We start from the raw sequence: 23,496 nt of genomic DNA, 5'->3' as shown, positions 1-23,496 counted from the left end.
AAAAATTTGACTTTAAATTATAAATAAACTTGTCATCTATTTTAATTTTATTATTATTTAACTCTAAAATATCTATTTTATCATTTTTCAATTATAATATCTGTAAAAACTTGCAGCACTTTGAAAATTCCTAAAAATTTGCAAAATTAATTGATTTGAAATGAGTTAACAAGTCAGACCGGTTCCTCCTCCTCCAGCCGTCCATATTAGACCTGCCTTTAAATCTACGGACAGGATTCGTCTAGAGGCTGCAAAATGGCAGCGTCTCCACGGGGTTGCGCGATGTGTTCATATTTAGGTTTCTTCGCTTATTCTCGATCGACTCGATTCCCAAACAGCTACGTTTTGCCCCCCGATTGAATCGAATGGCGACTCCTGGAGGAAATAAGATCCGAAATGCTAAATTGGTGCGTTTTTTCCATCTAATTTTTGTTATCTCTTGTGTGTTTGGCGTCCTGATTATTTTATTGTTGTCAGCATCTCGATCCGCTTCGCTTTTGGTAATCTTTTATGAATTTAGATTTAGGTTTCATGATGAGAGACGAATGCCCTCGTTACAACTTGAACATAATCATTCTGTTTGACGGTCGATGAACCTGTAGGTCACGGATTTTACTCATCTATGATAGATCATTTTTGGTTCTCCTTTTTGGGCATGCAATGTCAATTTGGTTGTGATGTTCTTCAAGGACATTTGCAGCTTCTTTGGATAGGTAGAATTTATGAATATGAAATTCTATTTCGAGTATGTACGACTTCTTGTGTTTATGAAAACGAGAGAAAGGAAAATGAGATGTAGAATTTTATTTTCCTAGAAAATTGGGATATGAAAAATTCAATCAGAATCAGATGTGATCAAAAAACTCCACAGTGTTTGACTGAATATATTTACATGATGGAATTCCAATATTCATTTTTTTTAAAAAAAAATCTGAACATAAATATTGGAACTGAACTCCTAGAAATTATAATTTTAATTTTTTTCCAAGATTCTGAAGTCTGAATAAATTGCTAAATTTCTCTTATCTCTGTTCATAGTCGTTCTTGCATGGGTATCTTATGCAAAACATCATTATTTGTGTGTTGTTTACTTGTTTTCCTCAATACTTTTTGTTTCATCTGTCTTGCTATTTGTTGGTCATAATAGGTTCTTCTTGGAGACGTAGGGACTGGAAAATCTAGCCTGGTTTTACGTTTTGTGAAAGGACAGTTTGTTGAATTCCAGGTTCGCTACAAAATGTTCTTGGTTTAAAAATAAAGCATGCTTACGTGTCTTGTATGGCATCTTATTTGGTTTTCTATGACTGTAGGAATCAACAATAGGTGCTGCATTCTTCTCACAGACACTGGCAGTCAATGATGAGACAGTGAAATTTGAGATTTGGGACACTGCAGGGCAGGAGAGATATCACAGTCTTGCTCCTATGTACTACAGAGGGGCAGCCGCTGCTGTGATAGTATATGACATGACAAATGTGGTTAGTGATGTTCAGTAATTTTGTGAAATTACTGCAGCTGCTTTTTTTCTCAATTTGTTCTATTGTCTTAATAACACTCATGTAGAACCTGCTGCATTTATTTGATTCCAGTAGAAATTAAGTTAGAGTTAGATGGAAGCATTCTATATGGATATCTAGAACTACGTGAATTTTTTTCCAATATTGGGGGCGTTATTTCTTTGAGATGTTTATGTCTTCATCAAGAAGTAAGTTAAAAGGATTTGCAAATGTTAAGAGAAATCAATCTGATATTGGCTGATTCCTTAGCCATGTTGTAGGAATCCTATGAAAAAGGTAAAATCAGTGAAAATTCAACCTGAAAATTAGATGTTTTGTTCTGCCTTTTTTCAATAACACTATAGTATAGAGAAGAGTATTAAATGGGAATAGAAAAGAGAGGGAAGACAAGAAGAGAATAGTGCATAGGCAATAGTTTGTAAATTCTACTTAATATAACAAAAATAATTCAATTGATTTGAATATTCCCAATGGTATTTGCAAAGAGCTCAATGGATGCATAAGATCTATGTAGCTGACCCAAGTAATTGAGTTGGGATAAACACCACTTGATGATGATTAAAAAAAATGAAGTTTATTTTTATGGAGCTTTAAGGCATTTACTACATGGAAAAGCTTTTCTTCTAATTTCAGTTATCACTATTTTGTAGGCTACATTTGCTCGAGCAAAGAAATGGGTTCAAGAACTTCAAGCCCAAGGTAGAATTATGTTACTGGCGAAACTATTTCATTTTTCTAAAGCTTCCCTTATTTATTGCTTGAGTTAAACTCCCTCAATCAAGTGTTTTATTATCGATTTTTTTTCCTGTTGCATGTTGTGCATATTATTACCCTGAAACAATTTTACTTGTAGATTAGACAAATGCACAAATTTCTGCATCTTCTTTATCATATACATTTATTTGTTAGATCATAGTTTTTTTATGGATGAGTAAAAATTTTATAGCTTGAATCAAGAGTATAAAAGTTGGCCATTAGGAGTGACTTATGTCGAGTCAGATCAGAGTACACTCTCAAGGACCGGTATACATGAATTTGCACACTCCTGAAAATCTTCTCACAATCTAACTGACCCTCTAAAAAACTTTTATTTCTAGCCCTCCATACATGGCGTACCATAGAAGGCAAGGCAAGATGACGATCCCTTGTCAACATTTTATTCCCACGATAATATCTCCCAAAGACCCTCATCATTTGCCGGTATGTGGACATTTCATGTCCCATTTGCAGCTAATCTTGCATCCTCCATAACTCCACTATTGGGGGGCACCTGAAGAATATCTACTCCTGTCACTCCACCTGTTGACAGAAGGTGCACTGTCGATCCTCGTTTGTCTCTCGTGGGGTACTATTTTAGTGCCAACATCTAGAGGGTAACTGCATTACTCGGATGTACATGTTTTCCATATTGTCTGGGCCTAAGACATCTTAGGACTAGGTTGCCTACCCCACCATCCCGAGAAAACCATTTTGTTAGCTTCTGTCCAGCAGCCTCTGGTGACCCAGCAGTTGATAATATGAGATCCTGTATCTATAACAATCGCTTGACCAGAGGGGAATCTGTATAGGCTATCTCTCAAGTCCATAAATTTGCATGCTTGGTAAGTGTGATGGACCCACTTTATCCAAAGTGCATCATGCAAGATAGTGGCTAACACCTCCTCCCTTGGAATTTATTCTGTGTTTTCTCTTCACTCTCTTAAAGCAATTAGATCATTGATATTCATCCTTCCTGATTAGATACTGTAACTTATGTGAAGATTTTGAGCTTTCATAATGCGCAGACACAATATCTGCAATCTTTTTTACAGAAGCAACTAGCATTTACAATTGGCCAAGTTATTTTCTCATCAGAATTTGTTAATTTTTAAATTTTATGTGTTACACGATTCTCATTTATTTAATCTATGGAATGTTGACGGTGCCACATACTGTGTTAGGTAGCGCAAACACTATAATGGCACTTGCTGGTAACAAAGCTGACCTGTTGGAATCTGGACAGGTTTCTGCTGAGGCAAGTTTATTCCATCATCACTGCTATTTCATATCATATTGTAACACATTTTGCTAATAATATGTTTTGAGGCATTGTTCTTTGAGGCGGGCTACTGCCATCTTATCTAAAGCTGAACCTGTAGCAGTAAGGAAATATGCTTCTGATTAGGAGGAAAGAAGCGAACCTAAAATCATATATTTGATAGTTTGTATTTTGTAACTTGAAGCTTATCTCCAGATTAATTGGTTTTTCTGCTGCTGTATATACTAAATAAATCAAGCTTGAGAGTCAAGAGTGGCCAGCAGGATTATATCAAATGATCATTCTGCTTAGATTCACTAATTCTGTTGTTTAGCTTGAAAAACCTCAAGATAGTCAAATCACCTAGGTGGTAATTCAGACCATGAATTTGTCTCATTTTCATTCAATTGCCTTCTGATCAACATAGATCGTTATTGGTCCTTTATCATCTCTTTATTTGGTCATTTATTGTTTCCAACTGTTTGAAAAAAAAAACACTAGCCTCTTGCTCATCTCTGGGTTTATAGGTTGATCTATTGAATTCTCAAGTGGCTTATGCAAAGAGGCTATTTTATACTCGACTGTTCCGTGATTGGCCTACATTTTTGCTACTTGTTTGTGACTAAACCAAGTTCATTTCCACCTACTCTAATTGAGGAAGTGGTCGTTATAAATACATGGTAGACTAGTCAAAGTTGTAACTTTGCTTTTTAGCCAAGAAAAAGGGCATCCCATGATTGCCAAATTGACTGTTTAATATATTTTTAGTTTCGTCTGAATTTATCTTGAGTGGTGAAAATTCACAACCGGCAGGAGGTTGCTATGGTGTTCATTAAATCGTAGTTTTCCCTGGCCATAATGGAGCAATTCCACTCTGTCTTTTCCTACTCGTTCTTCAGACTAACACATTTTTGGTCTTAGCTAACACAGTGGATATCATTGTTCCCATGTCTTTGTGGTGTTAAAAGTATGGTAGTTGGATTTTTGTGGCTGTTCATCGGGTCACCTCTTTGAAAATCCTAGTTTCATCATGGAACGTCGCATCAGGATTAGTATTTTATCCATGTCAGTTGTTGGCTGATGATATTGAGTTTCAACACTATACGTATATCATTAAGTAGGTGTCAAGATGGAAATATGGATATATGCATTACCATTTTGTTTTATAAGGTGCATAACTAATAATGCATTTGTGATACTGCAGGAAGCCCAGAGCTATGCTCAGGAGAATGGTCTTTTTTTCATGGAAACTTCTGCTAAAACAGCAGTCAATGTCAACGATATATTCTATGAAATTGGTAATCCGGTTTTTCTTTAATCTAGCAAGCATGGTTCTATTTTTTCTTGGATGTGTGTTTGCATCATATTGTCAACAGTTTTTCTTATATTAGAATTTCGTTCGAGTGTCAATAATAACAATTAACAATTAGCCGTGAATGCTACATATCCTACTGTTTTTATGGACATGTGCTTTTCGTGGTTTCTGTTTCAGCCAAAAGGCTAATCAGAGTGCAACCGGAGGCGAACAATCAAGGCATGTCCATTGCTGATAAACCTGACCAGAGAATAATGAACACTACTACTTGCTGCTCTTAAAAGCATTAGTTGTGTGCCAAATTACACGATCGATATGAGAGCTTATATGTTTCTTGTGTTCAGTTTTCTGCCATGTTCTGTGTTCATCTTCTACCGGTATATTGCATAAATCTTGTGTTTTTTTATATGTAAATATGAATATTGGTTGACCCCCATTACCTGAGACTTCCATTCTTTTTACCGTTTCCTCTCCACGATATGAAATCTCTGGAATTTATATCAAAATTTCATTTCCACTCCCTCATATATCTCAAGAGTCAAGACTGGGTCTGAGAGCAATTAGATCCCCACTCACCGACCCAAATTGCTACTAGCTCAAGAACAGATGGTAGTCGACAATGTGGCATGGAGAAACACCATCATCAATTCGTATGTACATGAATGAACTCATGCTTAGACTGAATGCCATGCCATTCGCTGTCAATTGGCCCCACGGGTTTCTCGGCCTACCTATGAGTTGGAGCATGGTGGTACATTTCTAGTACCAAGGGCACACAAGTTGATAGATTTTACGAGTTGATGAGAATATATTACATATTTCAAATTCGTTCTATTAGATTTTAAAATTTTAAAATGCTTAGTTACCAAATACTTTTGGCCAACGCCAAAATTTTCCAATATAGCTTTTTATTATGAACTTACGAGTCAATTTCAGTTTTTGATGTCCCAAATTTTATATTTAATAAAAATACGATCAATAATTATAGTTAACCAATACTACTTGTGAAATCATTTAAAATTTAAAGTACCAAATGATAAAGTAGAACATTAATATTGAGATTCGAATTCATAAATAGTCTTGAAATGAAACATCGGCAGACACGAGAATCAAACTACTTTCGTACTTTACATTTTAATTATAATATCAGGTCAAATTACTATAGCCTTTTACTCCTAAACCAAAACTGTGAGCTGAAGCGACGTCTAATCTTACATTCTAAATCCAATCAAATTCAATCAAAGAGTGAAAGAATAACGAGAGTAAAGTTCCAGCTCAATTGCGTCAAGCTTCACTATTGAACCTGCATGCCTGATTTTATTACCTCAACAACACCATGCATGCCACAAATTAAACAACCAGACGAGAACGCAGATTGGTAAGACAAACAGCAGGAACAAATCTGTAGCTTTCAGAAAGAATATATTGAACGTGGGATATGGAATTTGCACGTCGTTGAAACTGGCACCTGATTAGGCTTACGACTCATTTGCCCCACGGCTTGATCACTGCAACAACAATGATGACGACTATTAGCAGGAGAATAATTATGGCGATGCACATCCACTTGCGAGAGTTCTTCTGCAGTTTCTTTGCCTTTTGAAGAGCAACTGTCCCAGACTGAACATGATCCACGGCACTTGAAACCTACAAACAAGAAAACATTTTTACATCCTACAGCAATAATTAACTGGACATTGAATGAATTTCAAGTCACTGAACAACTTTGCTTGTCATGAAATAAGTTAATACTAATTGAATAGGTCTGCAATAAAATATAGGTTATATACACAAATCACACACATGAAACTATACCCAAAAACCCCAAATTTGAAATAAACACAAAATTTTGACCCAATGTCATATACAATCTTACAAAAGTATACCATCTCAAGTGCATATAAAATTGGATCATCACACCCGCTTTTGAATTTATTTGGCAGCAAACATACAGAGAGAACAACTTGTTGACTAGGTTCCTTAATTAATGTAAATCTAAATGGAACAATTGTTGTGCCTCCATGGAACTTTAAAATTGGTGTACAAAAATAATCCAAAAATTTCAACATCTGCCAATAGATATGGTGTCAAATAAATTTGATGGAGAGACAAAAATGCACTCTGTAAATCTGTGTTTAACAAACATGGTAACAAAAAAGTCCATGAATCTTTTCAAATTTTAAGGGGATATTTCACATAAATTATTGGAATTAGAGTTTATAAATAAAGAAAATCTTAATCAGGCGTCACTTTCAGAAGAATACTTTTAGAATGTAAGGGGACACGATATTAGCTTGAGACACATTAACATTTTCAAACTATCACAACTGTTGCATGCAAATCTATGAAAACGAGGATGATTAGAGTACACCATTCAACTTGGTCCCTCAACAAAGCTTGAGAAGTTCAACTCTGATCAAAGTCTCAATTTGCAACGTCCCACAATAATTGAAAATTTTAGTTAACTCCCTCAGATTATAAATATTAAATCAACTGAAACTGTTAGCAACATTGGGTATTGCCGGAGAACAGGAATGATGTCAAAGGGACGCTAGAAAGATGTTGCTAAGAAATGCAAATTTCGGCTGCGCTATTCATACCTGGGTTTCAATATTATCCAACATTTCCCCTTGGGCATCGACCAGCACTGCCATATCAATAAAAATCTACACAGCAGAAAGAAATGCAAAATTTAGCAATGACTCTGAAAACTTAAGATATTCTCCAGGGAAAAATATATATTACTAAGATCATTCTCAGATTATCCTCTCACAGTTACTGCCACTAAATATTTGTAAAAATAACAAATTCCTCACATATCACTAAAGTCAGACAGTGCTATTGTATTTATTTCAATTCAGTAAATAAAGGTTTGGCCTAGCTATCCTACAAGAAACTACAATATCCCAACAAGACAAAAGTTGAATCAAACTTTGAGTTTACATGAGAAGTGTTGGATTAAGCCTACTGCATATGCACCTGGATCTAACTATACAAATTTTTAGTAGAAAAAGTAAAGATACACAGATTCAAATGCACTCAAAGTCAGCAAATGTAACCAGTTTAGATTGCTGGGTCGTCTGGTTACAAATAAAGGTAAAAGCAGCCAAACTGAAGATATATTATTCATCACAGCATACTTTATCTGTACATGACCACTTTCCAAAACTCGTACTCCAATAAGAGTCACAATAATGATATGAAAACTTCCACAACTTGAGCTACCCAGCAATCTTGTAAACTATGAGTTGGTGAGTTAACCAAATACTAAAAACCATCTAAACAACTTTTAAAAAGGCATCTAAGGACAATAAGCTAGCAAAACTGACTTAGAATGCCATTAGGAAGTTCCAATAACTTATAAATTATTTTACTTGCAGAGTTTCAGAATAGGAAAGAAGCACCAATTCATGTAACAAAAAAAATACGTACAAGAATACTTCCTTCAGTTAAATTATTTAAAAAAATATAAAATTGTATAATTCACCTGTTGCAACTCAAGCAACTTCCTCTCTAGATCCCTTGCAGTGTTATGACGCTCTTGGATTTCTGCAAGGGTATCCATTACCTGCATTAGGCAGTAATTGAACTCATACAGTTCAGAATTTGATAGATATCACAGGACTAAAATCAATGCAATGATGAAGTCATTAATCAAAACGGAAACAAATGAAATGGTCTAGATACAATCCAGAAATGAAGGGCCTCTTTGGTTTCGTGTACATGGGCCTCCCACAATCTTATGGTAAGAAAAGGCCCCTCTGACAATGCTTGGTGCCAGGTATTAATAAACTTTTTGCAGCATATACAGCTAAAATTTAAAGTGCACATCCTGGAAAACACTTATAATATTAACCCCAGCACAAAGGAAGCGCTTGCAATTTCGACAACAAAAAAAACACTATCAATTAAATGAGATAGCAGCTCATATGCCCAAGTTGCAAAGAAATCCAGGCTCTATTGCAACTTATATATAATGATACTTTGATGTATCGCATAATTGCAATCTTAAATACTTTTCAATTAATAATATTGATATTTTCTAAACATTTTTTTTGAATGGAATAGCAAATAATAATAAATAAACAGTATATGTAGATTAAAATACTATTTTACAAATGATGTGCATCACAATTATAATAGATTCCGCTTAGTATACTATTGCATTTTGTATTAATAAACAATTATGGTCATCACTAATTATTATTACTATCTATCGGAAATACATGGTAATCTAATCTTAAGATAGTTAACATAACCGTCCCATTTGGTCATTCAAACATTGGTAGTAGCATGCATACAAACATTTAATTTGCAAGTATGATTGGCAACATTTAATTTTGCATATGAACACTTGCAGGAATTTCCAATTGCAGACGACCAAAGAATCTCTAAGAACAAACCTGGCCTCGTCCTTGTTCTTGAATGGCTTTCTGAAAAATTTGCTCACTATTGCCTGTTTCTATCAAATGGTCAATAGTCTGAAACAAAGGTGGAATATTTTAAATAAAGTTGAGGAGGTCACATACGGATGGACAATCAATAGAAAGTTATCTTGTACCTCTTCATCAGGTCGACTACCAGTGACTGTTGAAATCCAAGATTGAGACAGGAAAATAAACTCACATGTTATGAAGAGAAAAGACATGAAATCTTAGGCATTTCACAACACTTATAGACAACTAAAGTTAACCTGTAATAACTCTTCTTTCTACAACTTCTCGGTATTCTTGTTGGATTCTTTCCCTCAGAGTCTGCAGGAGGTGAACAAAATAGAGTAAGATGTAAGAAATTAGCCAAGCAGACAAAGCAGGAGATGACAAATATAATTATATCTATATCAACACCTACCCACCCCACACACATCATACACACCGTAAAATACCGAAAAAGGACGAATAACCATAATGGAATTTTCCAAACATTTTAAAAAATTTCGAAGAATTTTTCGGAGCCCGTATGACTTAGGTTACGGGGATAAATAACGGGATCACGGGAAAGCCTGTTTAGGCTACCCCATTTAAGCGAAGAAAAGTTTGCTTTTTCTTTTGTTTTTTCCTTTTCTTTTTCCTTCTCACACGCCGTGCCCTAGTCGTCCCCGACGTCGTTCCCAGCACCTTCTCTCCCAATCTTCTGCCCTAACCGCTCCTTTTCCTAACCGGCGCCGCACGCGACGATTTCTTCTTCCTCGCGATTAAAGTCGTGGCCGAGGGTTTTGCGTCTTCTTCTGCTTCTTTCCCTTCTTCTTCCTTGCCTCCGCCGCTGAGATCAGGACGCGCTGCTCGACCTTGTGCGCCAACGTCGCGTGATCTGTTTTCCAGCAGCCCCCTTTCTTCCGTCTTGCTGAGCAACTCCTCTTCCCCGATCGCGATCTTCTTCTTCCCCCCCTCTAGTCGCGGACACCAGGAGATCACCTGAAACCGAGCCTCACCCTTTTCGTGAATTGCTGCCGCGCCACTGACGAACCTCACCGTGCCCTAGTTTTCTTCGCGTCTTCTTCCCTGGGCGACCGGCGACTCTTCCCTCAGCCGATCCCTTCCCTTCAGCCGGGGTGCCCTCACGACCTCAAGCTCCTCAGCGTGCCCTAGATCGCCGACGTTGATTGGGGCTCAGAGCACAGAGGTGAGGATCCGGATCTGGCAACGATCTCTGGAGGCGACTAATCAAGGTAAGGCCGTGAAAAGAAGTTTATTGATTCGAGGATCTTGTTTGATTTGGTTTTTCGTCTTGTGACCTTCCTGTTCTACACTAGGAGGAAGATATTGGATCGGTTCTTGCTATTTTCCCCTAATCAGAGCTTGGACTCCTTCCTTGCGGAGGAAATTAAGGGCTACTGGTTGGAGGTAAGAGCCATACCTAGCTGTGGAATTGGGCTTGATTCTCTGTTTGGGTGTTGATTGCTTGATCTCACCTTGATCCGGAATCACAGCAGATCGACTCACTTTGTACTAGCAAGGGCTGAATGCTCTAGATCAACAAGCACGGCTGTGAAGTTGCTTGTTCTTGTTCCAGCAGCTGCTTACCTTGAATTCCAGCAGCAAACAACCCTTCACCAACAGCAATCAACGGCTGTGAATTGAGGTAAGGAGTAGGGTAATGAAATGAATATTGTTTATGTGTTTGAATTAGGTATGAGGTAGACTTCATGATTAGTATACTTGATTTAGGTTTAGATTATTAATCTAATGGGTTGATTGGGGATTAGGTAACTAACCTAATTAACCGTTGGATTTAATTTAGGTCGATTGAGGTTTACGGTTTAGGGTTTTTCCCTAAATTATTCTTAAGGATTTTATTTAGCTATTCATTTGAGTTGTAGCTAAATAAAAATGTATATATATATTGGTGACTAAGGACTTTGACGCGAGACGAGCATCTCGACGTCGGATTTGGACCGGATTGGACTTTTATATTGGAGGCGGGTACTTTGACTTATCTTTTAAGATATTGTCATTTGATATGCATAGTAATATTTAACGAGTAGTAATATTTATGTTCATTTCTGCATTGGTATGTCATTATCTATTACCTGAGCATGTTGTATTTATTACCTTTGCATTCATGTTCCTTTGATTATTTATGTCCTTAAGGTAATGACATACCATGCATGATTATATTCAGGACATTGATTTATTTTACCTGACCTGTGTACCTAGGATATTCTATTTAATCCATATACCTTTTTGGTACACATTATGTAGAGGTGGATAGAATCAGGATATTTCCATGCTTAGTGTCATGCATCATCTCACATGATTGCATGTTGTGCGATAGTTGGCTCCATTATTGTTGAGCACATCGCCAGTTACATGGATCTGCACACACAACCACTCATGGGCTAGTGATTTTTATCAAGCAGGGTGTGTTGCAGCAGGTTGCTCTGTCAAGGGCTCCGCTGATCCACTCATGGGTAGTGTGACAGCATGGTAGCAGGACAGGGATCCCTCCTCGGGATTGGCGCAGGGAGATGAGAGCATTGAGCTCCCCCACTTATGATTTGGGGTAAGGAGGATAGGTGTACTCCGACAGCATCCCGTCCACTCGGTCACTCAGAAGCAGTGATGGCAGAGTGCACGGTTGTCACAACCCTACCCACTCGGTCTCACCATCGTGTGTGAGACGGCTGACTGGCGGCAGGGGTGACCAGGACATGTTGCATCATATACACTGACTGCATTTATTACTTGTGTTTGCTGCACTTTATATACTGCATATTTGGTGGATGCATATGTTTGACATACATACAGGATTTATGATATTCTTGGTCTGATGACCTTGTTATCCTCATACCCAGGTCCTGGTTAGTACAGATACTCCTGCTCCTTACAGTTTTGCATTTTTCATATGATATATATCCAAAAGACTGTACGCATATTTATTATTAGTTGTTATTTCATACTATGCATGTCAGTAGTTACCCGCTGAGGAGTTGACTCACCCTATTAATATTACCATTTTCAGGTTGAGCCTCTCAGGAGGATTTCCAGTCGCTAGTCCCCCCTCCAGATTGCGAGGATTTCGATTTTGGATCTTTTCTTTGGTTTTCTTATTATGTTATCGTCTATGTTTCCAGACTTGTATCTTTATGGCACTTTAGATCTTGTATGGTCCTTTATTATTGATGGGTTTTCATTTTGATGTATGATGGTGATTTGAGTTTTATGGGTGTAGTTGAGTAGGATATTTGAGATGATTTCTTTATCGTTGCTTAAGTTTAGTTGTTTACTATTAAACTGCGTGGTTGTCACTTTTATTTTATTGTATGTTTCCGGCCGTGTTGGCCGTGTATGGTTATGTTGTAGAAAGTTTCAGATTGTCACCTGTACAAGGAGATGCTGCCGAAATTTCCTCCGGCAGGGACTCCCCGGGGCGTGACACACAATCCTGGAAAATCAGAGCCTGTGCATAAAACATTTACAGAATAGACATTATGCCAGAATATGGAACAGCATCGACATCACTTGGCAAATCTGAAGACTGACAAATGTACCATGCTGGCCTCTTCTTTCGTGCAATATTTGACACATGCCACGATGGCAATATGGGATTGCATCTTGTACTATCCCCACACATGAGCTTACAGTCACATACCAGCATGGCTTGCATGATCATTTTAATAAGATGTAAATTCTCTTGAATTTCTAAGCACAAGTCTGAACAACCCTAGTAATTTGCTCATATATTTCCAACACAGCATGTCTCAGCCCCAAGTCAGCACGCTTGGTCAATGCTGATTGGTATTGTGTGATGGTGCTGGTAGACACTGACACCGAATTGTTCCAAGCTGGGACTAAACCTGATTCTGGTCCAATACTTTGAATATAGTCAAACTATTATCTTTTAACTGAAAGAAAATACTTGAAACATGACTCATTGGAACAAAAAGTAGGGAAGCAAGGAACATAAGCTCCAATTGCAGGGAGAGAAGCTCTGCCTTCTCTCTAGAAAGTAGAGAGGAGGGGCTGCATCCAAGCCTCAGTGGCTGCCGGCCAACAGGCCAGACTCTGCACTAGCGCGGAAGAGCGAGGAGCTGCACTGATGGGGCTGCAACGACCTTGACAGGAGCGGCAGCGCTGCACTGCTGCACCAAAGTAGTGCGGTGCTGTGCTGCCTTCTTTGCAGTGCTGCGGGAGTGCAGTGCAGCAAGGAAAGGTTCTGATCACCGGAGCTATGCCTGGAAGCTAAAGCGGTTGAGGTGCCAAAGATAGCTGGGGAGCAGTGTGGAAAGGACGGAGTAGAGAGCTTGGAGCGCACGGGGCAAGCTGTGCCGTGGTGCAAGAAGTGTGCAGCAGCAGCACAGAGTTTCAGCGTCCAAACCACCTTCTGCTGGAGTTGCCCCCCTTTTCCGTCGATCACCGGAGCAAGGAGCAAGGAGAAAGGAGAGGACCCTCACAAAAGAAAAAATAGTTGGGAGGAAGCTGCTGTGGAAGGTACAGGGCAGAAGCTTCCTTTGGTCAGCTTTTCCGCTTTTGATGGATGATGCACAGTCTGCCCCCAGCTGCCCACACTGCACCTTTCTGCTTCTGGGCAAGCCATGGCCAGATGGCAACCTGCCAGAGGACAGAGCAGTGATCAACCACAGGCCACAGATCCCACAACAGCAAGCTGATGCTGGTACTGGACAGACCTAGCTGAAGGCTGACCTGGCGGACAGAGAATACACGGAACACAAACATCTCCACAAGTGGCAGTGCAACCAAGTGTGCTGGAGGTTGACATGGCTGCTGACAGAGCAAAACCATGCTGTTCGGTGAATGACAAGGCTGCTGATGGAGTCCCGGAGGCTGAATGGACTGAGGAAATGGCACAACCCACACCAGGTGCTTTTGGACAGCTTGTCCCCGAAAATGCTGAACAGAATGTCCATCAGGGTGAAATGGCTCCACCTCAGCCCCAACCACCAATTCATTCTCATCCAGAGGGACCAGCAGCGGGCAACAACAGCCGGAACAGAGACAATATGAAGACGCGGGCTGGGCTGTTCAGCGATCAAACTTCAGCAGCTAGAACGGCAAGGAAAAAGACTGTGTTTGGACTACGAAGATATCGATACGGTAGAAGGAATCCTTAGGGTTTTGCCTTGTCAGATGCTTCATGGGGTGCAACCCCGGCCACGATGGGATCACCGTGGTCTCTAGGCGATGGAGAAAACCGTACAAATTCTATATGCACAAGAGCAGTTGGACAATTTTCTGCTTCGATACGGCAGCAAGTCGAGATCGCGTGTTGACAAAGGGGTTGTATTTTGCACACGGCAGTCTATTATTCTTGAAGATGATGCCGAGTTGTTTCTTGTTTGATGAGGATGGCTGTTTTGTTCCCGCATGGGTGCAGAGCACATTGTATATGGATAAGTTGACCCGGACTAGAGAACGTGTTACTTACGCAAGACTACTGATTGAGGTGGATATGGAGTGTATGCAAATGGGCATGGTGTCGATCACGCTTCCAATGGGAACGCGAGTAAACTTGGAGGTTAAGTTTGAGACAATGACAGAATTTTGTAAGTGCATTGGTCACTCTAAGGAGAACGGTTGGATTATGCAAAAGAATATACCAAGGACATAGGACAGCCCACACAGGGCGGTTGACGATCGAGATCACACGGACGACAAAGTGCAGCGGACGTGCGAGAGCAGACTGGCAACATCATGGGCCAAGGGATTCAGTGCTTGGTGCAGTGGGTAGAGTTAGGCCCAAGTGGAGCTGGGCATAGAATGGTGACAAGAGTTTATCGTCCAAGTAGACTAGGGCTAGACTATTGCAGAGCGAAGCCAACAGTGACGCAGGGGCAGAGCAATGGCACCTAGAGCGGAGATAGTGACACACAAAGTGGAGGCCATGGCTCGTTGGGTTCACTGTCCACACGAGATAGTGTAGAGAGCGGAGGCAATGACATATAGTGTGGAGGCAGCGGCTCGACATCTGCACAAAATAGAGTGCAGAGAGGAGTCAGTGGCACACAATATGGAGGTAGTGGCTCAACGCCTAAATTGGTGCAAAGAACGGAGATGATGGCATGTAAAGAGGAGGGGGGGCGTGGTGCGCAGAGAGTGGAGGCAGTAGCCCACGAAGTGGAAGCAGTGTCTCCATGCCCGCACAGGCTAGTGCATAATAGAGCGGAGGCAACTCCCAAACTAGTGTGCAACAAAGTGAAGGTAAAGGTCAGGCTAATGCACAGCAAAGTGGAGGCAGCACACAATCCAGCGCACAGCAAAACATGCAACACATGGGCGCACCAAGCAGAGACACAAAATGGAAGAAGGTGGCTCATATGGGCGGTGGCGGACATGCAATGTTTGCAACAAAACATGAAGATCGCTAGTTGGAACGTTAGGGGCTTCCACAAGCTCCTAAAATAGAAGGTTCAACACCTCCTTCATAGTCGTCAGCTTGCCGTATTGGGATTGATGGAGACCAAACTATCGAACGAAGATGTTAACAACTCCCTCCGACTACGGTTTCCAAGTATGAGGATTGAACAAAACTTTCAATTCTCTAATTGTGGATACATCTTACTACTTTGGAAGATAGATCTTGCGGACTTGGCCATCTTACGGACTACAGAACAACTTATTCACTGTTAGGTTAGCTGCAAAATCACTTCAAGACATTTGTCCATGGATTGCACAGTGTTGTGGTAAGGAGGCCTTTGTGGGCATCTCTCACTGATATAACGGATGATATGACGGAGACTTGGATGGTAATTGGTGAGTTCAATACCTTGATGATAGCTCAAGACAAAGGTGGCATGTCGGTCTCGAACTATCAAATCAGTGGCCTAGCGGCGACGGCGCAACAATGCTTCTTAGTGGACCTTTGGTCAATTGACTGTCGATTGATGTAGACTAATGACTAAGTTGTTGGTGCAATTATGCCCTAGATGAGAAGTTTCAATGATTGATAATTATTCAAGTTTAGGCTAATTTTCAACAAATCATAATATTATCAAGATGTATGATAGGCATAAGAATTGCAATCAACATGAATTAATCAACAAGCATGAAAAGATCATGTTATAAGAACCATAAACTTAAATATGTTAAATCTCCCTCTTTAGCAAATATCAAAATGAAGTTAATTCAAAGGAAGACAATAATAATAACTCCCCCTCAATATATGCACCCAAAGAAAATTGCACACCCCTAAAACCTATAGAAACATAAGCATAATCAAGACAAGGGCACTCCCCCAAACCAATGAATAATAGGGTTAACCTCTACGTATCATGCAAGCAAATAATCAGTAATGGAATAACAAGACGAAGTACACCTCCGTCACAACAAAAATCCATAAACCTAATGTTAGGACCGTTGGCCGACTAGAAGGGGGATTGAATAGCCCTGCACAAAAACAAAACAAACCCTTCTCGGACTTTAAAGAACATTTGCATAAAAAAATTAAATAAACTGAAAAAGCATAGGCTCAAAGGATTTACTTGGTTACAACCGGGAGCTTGTTAATTCAAGGAATAGAGTAGCACTAAATTCTCCTTCCGACGGAGAAGCTTCTTTATAGCAGTGTAAGCACAGAAAATGAGAAGTTAAACTAGAAAGGAAAGCGCGCAAGTGTTGTTTCAGTAATTACTTGTTCTGTTTAGTTTATTGGACCAAATCTGTATTTATAGCCTTAGTCGGGGCGCCTGGAGGGGGATAAAATTTTATCCCCTTCACAACGGATCGCGGTCAAACGCAATCCAGATAAAAGTCCATTCCGGGCGCCCGGACCAGGAAAGTCGACCACGTTGACTTTTTTCAATCCGGGCCTTCCACTGCGGCTCCGCTTGCTTCGGTTCAAGTCTTCCGCTCTGGCTCCGCTTGCTTGGGTGATTTCGACCATCCGGAATAGGGCTCACCCGAACCCAACTTTCGTCCTTCTCCTCGAGCAAGCTTCCGCTCCGGCTTCTCGTCCCTCGGAATCGCCGCGTGCTTCCTTTTCGTCCGCCAGCGTACTTTTCCACAGCTTTTCATCCCTCGGTCGCACCGAGCCCGTCGGCTTTCTCCCGTGCTGAACTTCTCGCTAGTTGCATCTTTTGCTCCTCGAGCAATCTTCCGCTCCTGACTTTTTGTCCCTCAGAAACATCGCACGCTCCCTTCTCGTCCGTCGGTGTACTCTTTCGCAGCACCTCGTCCCTCAGACGCACTGAGCCCGTCGGCTCTCTCCCGTGCCGTCCTTCTCACTAGCTGCGTCTTTTGCTCGACTTCCTGTGCTTCTAAATTCCTGCACACTTAGACACAGGGTTAACATAACAGGACTTAACCTAACTTAGTTGATCATATCAAAACCACCTTAGGGTTCCAACACCTAACATATATGATTGATATATAGCACACGTAAAGAGTAGCTGCAGTACAATAAAATAAACATCTAAACACTAAACAAACATCCATATAAAGAGCATGGACTGTATATGTCAAAGAGGGACATAGAACTCAACAATATCATCATTAACAGGGTCAGTATCCACTGAGGGTCAACAACATTCAGAGGAACAGCGACAACGAGAGGGATAACACTCACTGGAGGAGGAGGCTGAGGAAGAGGATGGTCTGACATCCGCGAGCGTGCTAGATCAGTCAAAGAATAAATGCTCGTCTGCAGATCAATCTGTCAACGCCCAATAGTTGCAAGCTCGGTGTGCACCTCAATCATATCAAGAGCGCGATCCATGCGCATCTCCTCGAAGCATGTGTCCATAGGCTCCTTGAGCTCCAGAACATGAGATTGTCATCATCGCCATACACGTCGTCATTATCGTCCAGCTCTGCAACCGTCGGAGCCCTAGCTGGTGCCTGCCCTATAGCTCATAGTCGCAGCCCCTCACCCACGCAACAACCGTCAATCCATCTCACGGTATCCCCCTCGGCCTCAATGCCAGCCAATGAGAAAGATCGAGCCGTGACACTCGAATACTTCTTTGTCATCTGCTGCAGCTTGCCACGCGAAACATCTATGCCCAAAGACGTTAATCATTCCGTGATGATATGTCCAAATAGCATATGAATAGTACTATGGATAACCGTGGCAAAATGAGTGATGCAGTGGAAAATGTTCAATGCTATGTTTATATCAAGAGAATGACTGAAAGCATATAGCATGAAAGGGTGAGAATGTCGAATAACAGCTAGTGCGCGAGTCGCAATAGGTAAAAGGCAATTGATAACAACTTTGAACAAAGCATCGTTCGGCGCTGATATCTCAAGTGTCAAAAAATGATGATTTAGGCACTAGGGTTGTGTGGACGAGGTCGTCGGTAGAAGTGTTCATACATAGAAGATAAAGAGATGGTCAAAAGGTGGAGGCAATAGATCTGGTAGTGTAGGATAGAAAACAAGAGTGTTCGTGGATGGACGACAATGTAAAAACTCTTGAAAAATGGCGGGAGAAAAGTTGATATTTCGTTTAGCAACGTGAGTACGATATATTGAGTCAACACAAGTATGCAAATTATTGTAGAATTCGGCTACTAATGTTTCATTGATACGGTGTTCACAATAAACAAGCTTTTGTAATTAATAATGGGCAATGATCCGAACTACATCGTCATAATGATGACGGAAGAAGGCAGGGTCAATTGATCGAGCCAAAATGAGTTTGAACTTTTTTGAGTTGAAGGTGAAGAAAGACATTTGGAAAGCGAGAGTCCGTGGGTTGTTGATGGTGGCGGGATGAACCCTCACTGAACTCGCTTTCCAAATGTCTCTCCACTATCAACAACCTACGGACTCTCGCTTTCCAAATGTCTCTCCACTATCAACAACCTACGGACTCTCGCTTTCCAAATGTCTTTCTTCACCTTCAACTCAAAAAAGTTCAAACTCATTTTGGCTCGATCAATTGACCCTGCCTTCTTCCGTCATCATTATGACGATGTAGTTCGGATCATTGCCCATTATCAATTACAAAAGCTTGTTTATTGTGAACACCGTATCAATGAAACATTAGTAGCCGAATTCTATAATAATTTGCATACTTGTGTTGACTCAATATATCGTACTCACGTTGCTAAACGAAATATCAACTTTTCACCCGCCATTTTTCAAGAGTTTCTACATTGTCGTCCATCCACGAACACTCTTGTTTTCTATCCCACACTATCAGATCTACTGCCTCCACCTTTTGACCATCTCTTTATCTTCTATGTATGAACACTTCTACCAACGACCTCGTCCACACGGCCCTAGTGCCTAAATCACCAGTTTTTTGGCACTTGAGATATCAGCGCCAAACAATGCTTTGTTCAAAGTTGTTATCAATTGTCTTTCACCTATTGCGACTCGCGCACTAACTGTTATTCGACATTCTCACCCTTTCATGCTATATGCTTTCCGTCATTCTCTTGATATAAACATAGCATTGAACATTTTCCACTGCATCACTCATTTTGCCACGCCTGTCCATAGTACTATTCATATGCTATTTGGACATATCATCACGGAGTGATTAAAGTCTTTGGGCATAGATGTCTCGCGTGGCAAGCTGCAGCAGATGACAAAGAAGTATTCAAGTGTCACGGCTTGATCTTTCTCATTGGTTGGCATTGAGGCCGAGGGGGATACCGTGAGATGGATTGACGGTTGTTGCGTGGGTGAGGGGCTGCGACTATGAGCTATAGGGCAGGCACCAGCTAGGGCTCCGACGGCTGCAGAGCTGGACGATGATGACGACGTATATGGCGATGATGACAATCTTCGATCTCATGTTCTGGAGCTCGAGGAGACTATGGGCACATGCTTCGAGGAGATGCGCATGGATCGCGTTCTTGATATAATTGAGGTGCACACCGAGCTTGCGATTATTGGGCGTTGACAGATTGATCTGCAGACGAGCATTTATTCTTTGACTGATCTAGCACGCTCATGGATGTCAGACCAGCCTCTTCCTCAGCCTCCTCCTCCAGTGAGTGTTATCCCTCTTGTTGTCGCTGTTCCTCTGAGTGTTGCTGACCCCCCAGTGGATACTGACCCTGTTGATGATGATATTGTTGAGTTCTATGTCCCTTTTTAACATATACAGTCCACGTTCTTTATATGGATGTTTGTTTAGTGCTTAGATGTTTATTTTCTTGTACTGCAACTACTCTTTACGTGTGTTATATATCAATCATATATGTCAAGTTTATGGATTTTTGTTGTGACAGAGGTGTACTTCGTCTTGTTATTCCATTACGGATTGTTTACTAGCATGATACGCAAGGTTGTACCCTATTGTTCATTGGTTTGGGGGACTGCCCTTGTGTTGATTATGTCTATATTTCTATATGTTTTAGGGGTGTGCCAATTTCCTTTGGGTGTATATATTGAGGGAAAGTTCTTTATCATTATTGTCTTCTTTTGTATTAACTTCATTTTGATATTTGGCAAAGGGGGAGATTTAACATATTTAAGTTTATAGTTCTTATAACATGATCTTTTCATGCTTGTTGATTAATTCATGTTGATTGCAATTCTTATCTATCATACATCTTGATAATATTATGATATGTTGGAAATTAGCCTAAATTTAAATAGATTGTCAAACATCAAAAAGAGAGAGATTGTTAGTGCAATCATCCCTTAGATGAGAAGTTTCAATGTTTGACAATTTTTTACGTTTAAGTTAATACGTTAGATCTAACTTGAGTTGCAAGTTTGCAGGATAAGAGAAATCTAAGAAGGTCAAGGGCTGGATTGTTGGCAAGATGAAGTCTTTGTAGGTTGGAAGACCGAATGCATGGCAAAAGAAGTCCAAGAAGGTCAAGGGCTGGATTCTTAACAAGACGAAGTCCTTGCGGGTTGGAAGATCGGATACAAAGTAAGAGAAGTCTAAGAAAGTCGAGGACCAAACTCTTGGCAAACGGTGGGAACCCGAGCAGATGCTAGGGTAGACGAAAACTCGAAGATGAGGAAACTCCAAGCACAAAGTCCAAGGAATGAGAGGTTATCTGACATAAGGTAATTGAAATTGGTTGATGTGTTTATCAATCGATTGGTAATCGATCATAAGCACTCAGTGGATTCCTAAATCGATTAATCAATCAATTTGCACGCTCTCTGTGATGCACAGAGTTTCTAAATCGATTGCCCAATCGATTAGGACTATACTAATTGATTGGTGCAATCGATCAGAGATTTTCTGTGAGCGCATAGAAGAGTTACCAAATTGATTACCAAAGAAGGCTGTCAAATCGATTGTGCAATCGATTTACCAATCGATTGAAAACTCCCACCAATCGATTAAGATTCAAAATGGAGTAATCTCAGCCGTTGATTTGAAGTCAGTGATCGTTCAACGGATAAGTTAGAAAACCCCAATCAATTAAGAATTCTTTCTAATCGATTAGCGGCGACGAAAAGTTGAGACATGGATAGATTTCGAAGCGTTTAAAAGGGGAGATTTGGGCACAAAGCGAGACAATGTTCCATTGTTCACAAGTGCTGAAGTAAAAGTGCTTAAGCTCAAATCTTTGCTACATCCTTACGCTACTCAAAGAAGGAGAAGCTATACCAAAATTGTAATCTCTTCTCTTCTTCTTCCTTGTGATCTACTTCATTGCGAGAGGTGTAAATTGTGTAAGGTTTCTCCACCTTTGGCGTTGTTCTGAGAAGAAGTTTCATAGTGGATGTTGTGACCGTGGTGTGGATCCTTAAATTAGTCACTTCAAGGAGGTGGATACCAAATAAACACAAGGAGTTAGCATTCCAAAGCGCAATAAAGAAGATCAAGAAATCGAAGTAAGTTATTCACCCCCCTCTAGCTCAACTTGTCCTAACATCAATTTCAAGCAAATTTGATAGGCCATTGATCAACATGCGGTGACTCCTTGAAGACTATGAAAGCTATGCAAAATTTCTTCCGCTTAGCTGCCTTCCGGATCATTCTTGCTGCATTGTCTCACTAGTGTGCAGCCCAAGCTGCTACCTTTTAAGTTCCACAACATGTGGGTACTACAAGAGAGCTGCCATAGAAGCTGGTAAGACTCAAATCACAGCTGTGAAACCTTAACAGATTGCATTTCCAGCACATTTCGTACAAGGCGAAGCGAGCTGCAGCTGAACTAGAGACTGCCCGACAAAAAATACTTGTAGGGGAGCCCATGCCAAAGCACTTAAGGTCAACGGCAAACAAGCTAGCAAAGACAGAACAATCATTTTCTCAACAAAAGGCCAAGTGTGCATATCAAAAGCAATCTGACTGGTTAAGAGGAATAACAATCGAAGTGCATTTGTAACCATCGCCAAAATGTTTAGGGAGCAAACCACTAGCATACTTGAGGTTGCGGAGGAATTCGTATCACATTTCGAGAGCCTAGGCACAAGAGGGTGTAAGTATCCGGGTTGGTGATGTGATCAACCAAGTTATGTTAGGTTTTGCGTGTGCAAGGACTTAGAAACACAAGAAGTCGAGCGGAAGATGCAGCGAGTGAGAAGGATGACACGGGAAGCAAGTTAATGGACTCGGTACATCCGAGGCACGAGGAGCTGCGGTAGAGTACACCTGCAGATGAGAAGGATGCGCGCGGCGCTTCTGAAGGACAAGAAGTAAGAGAGGAACGTTGCTCGAGGAGAAAGTTGAAGTTGGATTCGGGTGAGCTCAACTCTGGACGACCGCAACATCACCCAAGCGACTGGACAAAAGTCAATGCTGAGTCAGCGAGTTCAAACCGTTGCAGCGAGGATCAACACTGGAGTCCACGTCAGTCAACTTCAGGCACCCAGACCGGGACCAAGCCCCTAGGAACCGATAAGTCGTTGACAAAGAGTCATTGCGGAGTGGATTAAGGTGACCACGTCCAAGCTCCCAGGGGCTGCCACCCAATGGCTAACTTCGAGTGGGCTATATATTGAGCTCCGGTCCTCGAAGTTCATAGACAACACACTCTATACTCAAACTGTATTTCTATTTTTAATCTACGCTTTCAACATTTTGTAAGAGGCTAATCCACCTTCGTCAAGGAGATCTTCTAGTGGAGCTTTTCAATTATTTTGGATTAACAACCTTCTCAATTGTAACTAAGTAAATCTTTTGAGTTTCTTAATTTCCTTTTATGTTATTTATTTTTTATTTAGCTGTGTTTTGTCCTTGCTAAGTTCAAATAGCAAAAGAAGATACTAACTTTTATTGAGACTATTCACCCTAGCCGACCTACCAGAACCATCAAGTGGTAT

At 40.6% G+C, this 23,496-nt stretch overlaps 2 protein-coding genes across 2 annotated transcripts in view; one reads left to right on the top strand and one right to left on the bottom strand.

Moving 5' to 3' along the window:
* The first annotated feature begins 253 nt into the window (after positions 1–253).
* Positions 254–5,310, top strand: LOC121991704 (ras-related protein Rab5A-like). The gene is made up of 7 exons (XM_042545712.1): positions 254–407; positions 1,148–1,225; positions 1,311–1,478; positions 2,168–2,216; positions 3,458–3,531; positions 4,739–4,832; positions 5,027–5,310. Exons 1-7 carry the CDS (start codon positions 366–368, stop codon positions 5,128–5,130), a joined length of 609 nt encoding a protein of 202 aa, XP_042401646.1. The 5' UTR covers positions 254–365; the 3' UTR covers positions 5,131–5,310.
* A 619-nt stretch (positions 5,311–5,929) lies between these two features.
* LOC121991703 (syntaxin-132-like) overlaps positions 5,930–23,496 on the bottom strand; it is a 35,537-nt gene continuing 17,970 nt past the window's right edge. The window contains exons 8-13 of the mRNA XM_042545711.1: positions 9,543–9,603; positions 9,411–9,436; positions 9,253–9,330; positions 8,337–8,417; positions 7,450–7,515; positions 5,930–6,496 (exon numbers count right to left, since the gene is read on the bottom strand). Coding sequence (XP_042401645.1) covers positions 6,335–6,496; positions 7,450–7,515; positions 8,337–8,417; positions 9,253–9,330; positions 9,411–9,436; positions 9,543–9,603 — 474 coding nt within the window. The 3' untranslated portion in view covers positions 5,930–6,334. The remainder of the gene's footprint in view (positions 6,497–7,449; positions 7,516–8,336; positions 8,418–9,252; positions 9,331–9,410; positions 9,437–9,542; positions 9,604–23,496) is intronic.

This window comes from Zingiber officinale, chromosome 6B, assembly GCF_018446385.1.
Source record: "Zingiber officinale cultivar Zhangliang chromosome 6B, Zo_v1.1, whole genome shotgun sequence".
NCBI lineage: Eukaryota > Viridiplantae > Streptophyta > Magnoliopsida > Zingiberales > Zingiberaceae > Zingiber > Zingiber officinale.
Note: the sequence above shows the minus strand (reverse complement) of the source record. Positions and strands in the feature narration are given on the sequence as shown.

Coding starts and splice junctions, on each gene's coding strand:
- LOC121991704 (XM_042545712.1), top strand. CDS start 366: ATGGCGACTCCTGGAGGAAATAAGATCCGAAATGCTAAATTG. Junction 2,217..3,457: donor TCAAGAACTTCAAGCCCAAG/GTAGAATTATGT, acceptor ATACTGTGTTAG/GTAGCGCAAACACTATAATG. Junction 3,532..4,738: donor CTGGACAGGTTTCTGCTGAG/GCAAGTTTATTC, acceptor GTGATACTGCAG/GAAGCCCAGAGCTATGCTCA.